Source organism: Harpia harpyja, chromosome 10 (genome assembly GCF_026419915.1).
Source record: "Harpia harpyja isolate bHarHar1 chromosome 10, bHarHar1 primary haplotype, whole genome shotgun sequence".
In the NCBI taxonomy this organism is placed as follows: domain Eukaryota; kingdom Metazoa; phylum Chordata; class Aves; order Accipitriformes; family Accipitridae; genus Harpia; species Harpia harpyja.
The window spans coordinates 667,317-675,964 of NC_068949.1; the positions used below are offsets into that span (position 1 = coordinate 667,317).

An 8,648-nucleotide genomic window follows, 5' to 3' on the forward strand; every position below is an offset into this window, starting at 1 on the left:
CATGAGCGCCAAACCCCATTGCACACTCGCTGTGAGCACCAAGCCCCATTGCACACTCGCTGTGAGCTCCAAGCCCCATTGCACACTCGCCGTGAGCACCAAGCCCCATTGCACGCTCGCCGTGAGCACCAAGCCCCATTGCACGCTCGCCGTGAGCTCCAAACCCTGTCGCACACTCACCCTGAGCTCCAAACCCTGTCGCGCACTCGCCCTTAGCAGCAAGCCCCATTGCACACTCGCCGTGAGCAGCAAGCCCCGCTGCACGCTTGCCAGGAGCTCCAAGCCCCGTTGCACGTTCACTGCGAGCCCCAAGCCCCGTTGCACGCTCGCCGTGAGCAGCAAGCCCCGTTGCACGCTCGCTGGGAGCCCCAAGCCCCGTTGCATGCTCGCCAGCACCTGACCTCGAAGGGAAGGCAGGGGCTGGCAGGATCCCAACGGCCGCCCCAGCGCGCCCCACGTGTCGCTCTGCCCTCCCGCTAACGAGGGCGGCTCATTAACGCTCAGCCACGTGAGTGCCAGGAAACGGCTCCGCTCCGGCCATGCCCAGACGTGCCCCAGGATTTTCCCCTCGGAGCCAATGCAGTGCCAGGCGCCGGGAGCGATGCCCAGAGCCGGCGCCTCACCCTCCCTTCCCACTCACCACCCTCGCCGAAGATCGGAGCCGGCAAAGCGGGAAAAGGTGGGAAAAAATACACGGAGACGTGGAGGAAATTTGCTCTTTGCTCCCACGTACGGCTCGGCAAGGCAGGACTAGCTGGGCTAGCTAGGCATCGGCTTCCAGCCTTGGGTGCGATAAAGCCACCAGGAGACGGCGACGACGGCCAGTACGGTGACCACGGCCAAGGTCACGACCACGGGGACCAGGGGGCTGCGGGAGGATCCTACGGGGAGAGGACGGGGTTGAGCCGGGATTGGCATCGCTGGGAGATGCCACCTCCACCCCCTTCTTCATCGCTTACGCCCGCGCCGTGCCAACCCCTCACCGCGGCACCCGGCCCCGGTGCGGGACCGGGTGCCACCGGGTGCCACCGCAGGCACCCCTCACCTCGGAAGACGAGGTCGACGCTGGCAGCGCCGGCACCGTAGCGGTTCTCGGCCAGGCAGCGGTAGGTGCCGTTGTGAACCCGTTGGGCAGCCGGGATGGTGATGGTGGTGCCGCCATCCCACAGCTCCCAGCTGGTGTCGGTGGGCATCTCCCAGCGGAGCTGCGGCGGGGGGTTCCCCTCCGCCCGGCACATCACCGTGAGGTTGTCACCGGTGGTGAAGACGGTCCGCGGTGCCCACACCTGGACATCGTGGGGGGCAGCTGGAGGAGGAGGGGGGGGTGGCAGGGAATCGGCACCCAGAGCCCGGCTGGGTGCCCCTTCTCCTCCCCACCCCCATGCCAGAGACCACCCTGACCACGGGGCACCCACGGTTCACGCCGCGGCACCGGCATTTCCAACCACGAGGGGTTTTTACGCACCCCCCCCCCCATGTCCCTGTCCCCAAACTCACCCCAGACCCACAGCGTAACCGCGGCGCTGGCGTTGACCGTACGGCGCCCGAGCCGTAACACGGCCTCGCACATCACCTCCCGGCCGTGCTGCTCCGGCTGCGCCGTGAAACTCAACCCCACGGAGGGACCTCGGTGGGTGCTGGGGGGGAGCCCCCCACCCCACAGCGTCAGGTGGAGATTTGGGGGGTCGGGGGGGGAGACCTGGGCGGACGCGTTGCAGGTGACGCGCGCCTCTTTGCCGGCCACCGTGTCACCCTCCAGGTAAATTTGGGGGGGTGAGAACCCTGTGGGGAAGGACAAGGAGTGGGTGGAGGTGACCGGGAGCGTGCCGGGACCCCCGTCCCCCCCCATGCCGCGGTCCTTACGGTAAGCGTGGAGGGTGGTCTTGGCGATATCCCGCTGCTCCCCGAAAACGCCGAAGCACTGGAGCTCCAAGCTCCAGCTGGTGACATTGGGGATGCTGAGGGACACCCAGCCGGGTCCCCGCGTCCCCATCTTGGTGGTGGAGACCTCCCAGCTCAGCCGGCTGTAGTTACGGCAAGAACTGGTGCAATTGAGGAGGAGAGAGCTGCCGAACTCCACCGTCGGTTCCTCAGGGTAGATGGACACCCGGCAAGGACCGGGGTGCCCTGGGAGAGGGCACCCTGTTACGGGAGGACCCGGTTGGGGTCCCAGCCCTGGGTGCGACCCCCCCAAAGAGGCACGGGCAGGGGATCCGGCACCTGGTAGCCATGTCCTGCCCGGAATGTGGCCAAATAAACAGCTGCTTCCGCGCTGGCACCCCCCCGCAGCGCCTGTGGTGCCATGCCCAGGCCCACCGTACCCCCAAACCAGCACCGTGGTGGGGGGCCAGCACCGGGGACCCCCCTCGGGATCCCCTAAATCACCCTCAGCCTCTTCCACCGCCTCGCTGGCAGGAAGCCCCACGCACCGGAACCCAGCCGCAACGCTGGCGGGGTCCCAGCATCCCCGTTTTTCCCCTTTGCCAAGCCCGGGAAGGGCAGGGGGGGGGACACACACCCCAACTCACCCCCCGGCACGAGGAGACAGAGTAAGGCCATCGCCCCCCAGGTCCGGCAGGGATCCATCATCCGGCACCAGTAAGCGCGGCGCTGCTGGCAGGCAGCAAGGGAAGCGTCGGTTCTTACCCCATTTCCTCCCTTTCCTCTGCAACTGGCCCCCGCCTTCTCACACCAGAGCCCTGGATGCCGGCGGGGGGGGGGGCAGCGAAGCAGCAGGGCCCACCCTCCTCCTCCTCCTGCCTCTCCAGTGACACCCAGAAACCCCAAATGCCGTCCCAGGATAAGACCCAGAGAGACAAACTCCCACCGAAACACTCGCCAGCTCCGGCAAACGATCCCGGCATGGAGCGGGGGGGGGACAGCTCTGCCCCTTGGCGGGGGGGGGGCAGCGTGCTGGGCTTGCTGCTGGGGGGGACACAGATCCCTCTGCCACGGTGGCCCTGAAAATCCCGGCCACCCACAGACGCTGAACCCACACAGCACCCCAAAGTCCTGCAAATATGGGGGGGCCATAAAGGGACTGCAAATATGGGGGGGGGGCTGCAAAGGGACTGCAAATATGGCGGGGGGGCCACAGAGGGACTGCAAATATGGCAGGGGGGCTGCAAAGGGACTGCAAATATGGGGGGGTGCACAAAGAGACTGCAAATATTGGGGGGGGGGGGGTTCCAAAGGGAGGTGGAAGCAAACCGCAACCCCCCCCAGGACAAAGAAAAGCAACAGCCTTGAGAAACCTCGCTTTAATGGCCACGGCAGCGCGTGGTGCTCCCCCAAAAACCCTTTCCAAAGAGATGGGGGGTGGATCCTGCCTGGGGGGGGGAGCTGGATCCTGCTTGGGGGGGTGGTCTCACCCTGCCCGGGGAGGGGGGGGCTAGGGGAAGTCGCTGTAGGGCATGGAGAAGGGGTAGAGCGCCGAGTAACGGGTGTCGTGCCACAGCAGCTTCTCCTCCAGGAAGGTGACGGTGTCCAACGTGAGCACCAGCGTCTCGTGCTTCAGCATGCTGTGCACGTTGAGACCTGCGGAAGCACAAGAAGCGGGGGCTTGGGGGGGGTCCCCAAAAGGTTTGGGGGATCCCTGACAGGTTTGGGGGGGGTCCCTGGGGACAGCAGGCACGGTCACCGCGGAAGCTCTCACCTAACGCGGGGATCAGGTTGATGGTTTTCAAACCGGCTGCCGCAGTTCCGATGTTCTCCGGCATCTTGTTGCTGGAAGGAAGTGGGTGAAATGACGGGGGGACGACGACACCCCCCGCCCCCCCCAGAACCCCTGGCAGCGTGCAGGCAGCCCTGCCCGTCCCTGGGGCTCCCCACGTGCCCGTGCTGCCTGCACTCACACGTCGACGATGAGGACGGAGCGGCCCCAGTGCCGGTACCGTGCCAGGTCCACCAGATACTGGGGATCGGCGGTGGGTATCTCCAGGCTGTCGACGATGTGAAGGTCATCCTGTGAGGTGGGGGGGGGACACATGTTGCTAGTGAAGGGGGGGGGGTGTCACTGCGTCCCCAATCCCCCCGGGAGCCCCCCCAAAACACAGAGGACCTCGTACCTGCATCAGCTTCACCGTCAGTGCCACCTTCAGCCCCAGCACCCGCACCTTCATGGGCAGCATGTAGTAGTAGCTGGTGGGACCCCGCGGCCCGTGGGCGATGCCCCCTGTGAGGGGTCCCGGCTCAGTGACCCCCCCCGAGCCAGGCCGTGGCCCCCCCACCCCATCTGGGGGTCTCCTCCGACCCGCGGCCACTCACCCCCGCGCCACAGGGGCGAGCGGATGCTGCCGTGCCGGGCTCGACCCGATCCTTTCTGCCGCCACGGCTTCCTGCCGCCCCCCCGCACCTCCGCCCGCGTCTTCACCTTGGCGTAGCTCTGCAGGGTGGGGGACACACACACACACACACGGGGACAATCGGGGATGGGCCCCTCGTGACACCCCCGTCCCCCTCCCCACGCAGGGAAAGGGACCCAGGAGTCCTGGTCCCAACTGCCGCCTCTGCGGCAAGGCGACAGGCTGCCGCCCTGTGACCCCCCCCCACACCTCCCTCTGTCCCCCCGGACCCTCCTCAACCTCCTCCTTCCTCTTCAGACCACCCTCTGCCCCCCCCCCAGACTTGCCCTTCCCCTCCCCAGCCCCTCACTCACGCCCCCAGCCCTCCCCTTCCCTCCCTAAAACCTCCCTCTCCATCTCCAGACCTCCCCTTCCCCTCCCTGACCCCCCACCCCTCCCCAGCCTCCCCTTCTCCTCCCAACCCTCCCCTTGCCCCCCCAACCTCCTCTCTCCCTCCTAGACCTCCCCTTCCCCTCCCCAGACCACCTTCTCCTCCCAAAAACCTCCCTCTCCATCTCCAGAGCCCCCTCCAGACCTCCCCTTCCCCTCCCTGACCCCCCTCTCCCCCCAGCCCTCATTCTGCCCCCCAAAAACCTCCCCCCGCCCCCCCAAAACCCCCTCCCCATACTCACGATCCTCTTGAAATTTTTCTGCCACATGGCCACCATGTGCAGGATGTCAAGCCTGCAGGAGACGGGGGGGACGGACATTCAGACCCCAACCCGGGGACCCCCACATCCCCAAGGGCTCCCCCCAACTCCCTGGCGGCCCCCCACCTCGTCCCCCAGCCCCACCTGGGCCTGACGGCGAAGACGTCGGGGTGAAGATCGGTCAGGCCCCGGCGTTCGTCATCGTGATGCCGCAGCGACTCCACCCAGGCCTGCACGGGGGAGCGGTGGGGGGGGACGGGGACGCTGCAGGCCCGCAGGACCGGGGACCGCGGCAGCGCTGGCAGCAGCAGCTTCTCTGGGGTGGGGGGGGGACACACAACACACATGAGGACAAGCAGGGACCGTGGTAGCTCCACCTGGAACCTCGGGCTGGGGGCAAGGGGGAGGCCCCAGACACCCCAAGACCAGGGACATCTGGCCCCGGGTTGTCCCCGCACCCTCAGGGTGGTCCTGCAGCCTCGACCCCATGGCCACCCGGTCCCTGATGTCCTCAGGATGGTCCCAGCCCCGCGGCCACCCGTCCCTGATGTCCCCAGGACGGCCCTGAGCCTGTGGACACCCTGTCCCTAATGTCCCCACAGCCCTGCCCCCCCAGAAACGTGTCCCTGCTGCCCAGACCCTTGTCATCCCTGTCCCTGATGTCCCCAGCCCCACGGACACCCTGTCCCTGATGTCCCCAGGGAGTCCCCGCAGCCCTGGCCCCACAGAAACCTGTCCCCATTGACCCGACCCCGCTCACCTCCACTCCCAATGTCCCCAGGATGTCCCCAACCCCACGGACACCCTGTCCCCACTGTCCCCAACCCCACGGACACCCTGTCCCCAACCCCACGGACACCCTGTCCCCACTGTCCCCAACCCCACAGACACCCTGTCCCCAACATCCCCAGGATGTCCCCACAGCCCTGACCCCGCAGAAACCTGTCCCCATTGACCCGACCCCGTTCACCTCCACTCCCAATGTCCCCAGGGTGTCCCCAACCCCACGGACACTCTGTCCCCACTGTCCCCAACCCCACAGACACCCTGTCCCCAACCCCACGGACACCCTGTCCCCACTGTCCCCAACCCCACAGACACCCTGTCCCCAACATCCCCAGGATGTCCCCACAGTCCTGACCCCACAGAAACCTGTCCCCATTGACCTGACCCCGCTCACCTCCACTCCCGCTGTCCCCAGGATGTCCCCAACCCCACAGACACGCTCTCCCCACTGTCCCCAGCATGTCCCCAACATCCCCAGGATGTCCCCACAGCCCTGACCCCACAGAAACCTGTCCCCATTGACCCAACCCCACTCACCTCCACTCCCGCTGTCCCCAGGATGTCCCCAACCCCACGGACACCCTGTCCCCACTGTCCCCAACCCCACAGACACCCTGTCCCTGATGTCCCCAACCCCACAGACACCCTCTCCCCACTGTCCCCAACATCCCCAGGATGTCCCCACAGCCCTGACCCCGCAGAAACCTGTCCCCATTGACCCGACCCCACTCACCTCCACTCCCAATGTCCCCAGGATGTCCCCAACCCCACGGACACCCTGTCCCCACTGTCCCCAACCCCACGGACACCCTGTCCCCAACCCCACGGACAACCCTGTCCCCACTGTCCCCAACCCCACGGACACCCTGTCCCCAACACCCCCAAGATGTCCCCACAGCCCTGACCCCACAAAAACCCGTCCCCGTTGTCCTGACCCCGCTCATCCCCATCCCCGATGTCCCCAGGCCGGTCCCGGCCCCACGGCCACCCGTCCCCGGTGTCCTGACCCAGGCCATCCCCGTCCCCCACGATGTCCCCAAGAGGGCCCCGGCCCCACAGACACCCCCGTCCACGTTACCCACCGCCCCGATCGCCCCGCTGTCCACGCAGACTCACCCCTGCGGGGCTCGGGGATCGCGGGGGGCCCGGTGGGCCCGGACGAGACCTGCGGGGGGGCAACCGTGAGCCTCCCACCTCCGCTCCCCACGCCCCCCCCCCCACGCGGCCGCGACCCCCCGGTCCCCGGTCCTCACCCCCGCGGCCCCAGCCCGTCCCCGGGCCCAGGCCCGGACGGCGGCGGCGACAAGGCCGGACCCCCCCGTACGGATCATGGCGGCAGCGTGCGGCCGGCCGGCCGGCGCGCCGCGATGATGTCATCGGGGAGCGCGGCGCCACTTCCGGCGGCGAGCGGAAGTGGGCGTGGAGGGCGGGAGAGGAGGAAGAAGAGGAGGAGGAAGAGGAAGGGGAGGAGGAAGAGGAGAGCGGGGAAGGGAGGGGAGGGAGCGGGGCCTGGCCTCTCCCCCCAGTGCCTCCCCGCCCCGGTACAGCCCACCCAGTCACCCCCCACCCCAGTGCCCCCCATTATCCCCCCCAGTCACCCCCCACCCCATTATCCCCCCCACCCAGTCACCCCCACCCTAGTGCCCCCCCCTTATCCCCCCACCCAGTCACTCCCACCCCAGTCACCCCCGTTAACCCCCCCCGTTATCCCCCCCGAGTCATCCCTCACCCAGTCACCCCCACCCCAGTACCCCCGTTATCCCCCCCAGTACCCCCCCCAGTCACTCCCACCCCAGTGCCTCCCCGTTATCCCCCCATTACTCCCCCAGTAACCCCCCCACCCAGTCACCCCCAGCCCAATGCCCCCGCTGCTATCCCCCTCCCTTGTCGCCCCCCCCAATACTCCCCCCCCCCCCCCATTACCCACCCCAGTGCCCACCACCTCTCCCAGTCCGACCCTGCCATGGGGGGGGTTGTCCCGCTGGGCAGAGCCCCCATGGGCTGGGGGGGGCTCAGGGCCGGGCTGCGGCTGAGCCGGTGTTGGGGTGTCGGGGGGGGGTCCCCCCACTAGGGCTGGCATCAGCCTCCAGCCCCAAACCCTCACCGGCCCCGGGCAGGGCCTCACGCCGGAGCCCAGCCGGTGCCGCCACGCTCACCGCGGCGTTCTTGGGGGGACATGACTGGGCTGGGGGCGACAGCACCCACCGACCCCTCCCCGGAGAGCCGCAGTGAGTGCCAGCACCAGTGCTGCTTCCCAGTGCCATTTCCTGGCACCACTGCCGCTTCCCGGCACCGGTGCTGCTTCCCGGTACTGCTTCCCAGTGCCATTTCCCGGCAGCACTGCCCCTTCCTGGTGCTGCTTCCTGCTGCCGCTTCCCAGTGCCACTTCCCAGCACTGGTGCCGCTTCCCGGTACCACTTGCCAGTGCCACTTCCTGGCACCAGTGCCGCTTCCCGGTACCATTTCATGGCACCACTGCCCCTTCCCGATGCTACTTCCCAGCACCACTGCCCCTTCCCGGTGCCTCTTCCCAGTGCCCCTTCCCAGTCCCACTTCCTGGCACCGGTGCCGATTCCCACTGCCCCTTCCCAGTGCCACTTCCCGGCACCGGTGCCGCTTCCCGGTGCCACTTGCCAGTGCCACTTCCCGGTCCCACTTCCTGGCACCGGTGCCGATTCCCAGTGCCACTTCCCAGTGCCACTTCCCAGCACCAGTGCCGCTTCCTGGTGCCACTTGCCAGTGCCACTTCCCGGTCCCACTTCCTGGCACCGGTGCCGATTCCCAGTGCCACTTCCCAGTGCCATTTTATGGCACCACTGCCCCTTCCCAGTGCCACTTCCCGGCACCGGTGCCGCTTCCCGGTGCCGCT

At 68.0% G+C, this 8,648-nt stretch overlaps 2 protein-coding genes across 3 annotated transcripts; both read right to left on the bottom strand.

Annotated features, from left to right (window-relative positions):
• Nucleotides 1-702: 702 nt before the first annotated feature.
• LOC128147526 (intercellular adhesion molecule 1-like) lies at nucleotides 703-2,881 on the bottom strand. Of its 2 annotated transcripts, none has more exons than XM_052800160.1 (5): nucleotides 2,529-2,881; nucleotides 1,864-2,142; nucleotides 1,498-1,782; nucleotides 1,046-1,306; nucleotides 703-881 (listed from the first exon to the last, which is right to left on the bottom strand). In XM_052800160.1, the coding sequence occupies exons 1-5, from the start codon at nucleotides 2,587-2,589 to the stop codon at nucleotides 760-762; spliced, it is 1,008 nt and encodes a 335-aa protein (XP_052656120.1). In that variant the 5' UTR covers nucleotides 2,590-2,881; the 3' UTR covers nucleotides 703-759. The 2 variants fall into 2 exon arrangements, with proteins under 2 accessions (XP_052656120.1, XP_052656121.1); XM_052800161.1 differs by having other exon boundaries at nucleotides 1,864-2,127; nucleotides 2,529-2,878.
• A 364-nt stretch (nucleotides 2,882-3,245) lies between these two features.
• Nucleotides 3,246-7,181, bottom strand: MRPL4 (mitochondrial ribosomal protein L4). The gene is made up of 9 exons (XM_052800163.1): nucleotides 7,033-7,181; nucleotides 6,896-6,944; nucleotides 5,138-5,309; nucleotides 4,976-5,027; nucleotides 4,267-4,384; nucleotides 4,068-4,174; nucleotides 3,855-3,964; nucleotides 3,656-3,726; nucleotides 3,246-3,537 (listed from the first exon to the last, which is right to left on the bottom strand). Exons 1-9 carry the CDS (start codon nucleotides 7,108-7,110, stop codon nucleotides 3,392-3,394), a joined length of 903 nt encoding a protein of 300 aa, XP_052656123.1. The 5' UTR covers nucleotides 7,111-7,181; the 3' UTR covers nucleotides 3,246-3,391.
• Between the last annotated feature and the right edge of the window lie 1,467 nt (nucleotides 7,182-8,648).

What these genes read in the sequence shown, in the direction of transcription:
- LOC128147526 (XM_052800160.1), bottom strand. Translation starts at nt 2,589, where the DNA reads ATGATGGATCCCTGCCGGACCTGGGGGGCGATGGCCTTACTCTGTCTC. An exon ending in CTGTCTCCTCGTGCCGGGGG is followed by an intron (nt 2,143 to 2,528) that starts GTGAGTTGGGGT and finishes CTCCCGTAACAG; the next exon opens with GGTGCCCTCTCCCAGGGCAC. An exon ending in GGTTACGCTGTGGGTCTGGG is followed by an intron (nt 1,307 to 1,497) that starts GTGAGTTTGGGG and finishes CTCCTCCTCCAG; the next exon opens with CTGCCCCCCACGATGTCCAG.
- MRPL4 (XM_052800163.1), bottom strand. Translation starts at nt 7,110, where the DNA reads ATGATCCGTACGGGGGGGTCCGGCCTTGTCGCCGCCGCCGTCCGGGCC. An exon ending in GACGGGCTGGGGCCGCGGGG is followed by an intron (nt 6,945 to 7,032) that starts GTGAGGACCGGG and finishes GCCCCCCCGCAG; the next exon opens with GTCTCGTCCGGGCCCACCGG. An exon ending in GTCTTCGCCGTCAGGCCCAG is followed by an intron (nt 5,028 to 5,137) that starts GTGGGGCTGGGG and finishes CGTCTCCTGCAG; the next exon opens with GCTTGACATCCTGCACATGG.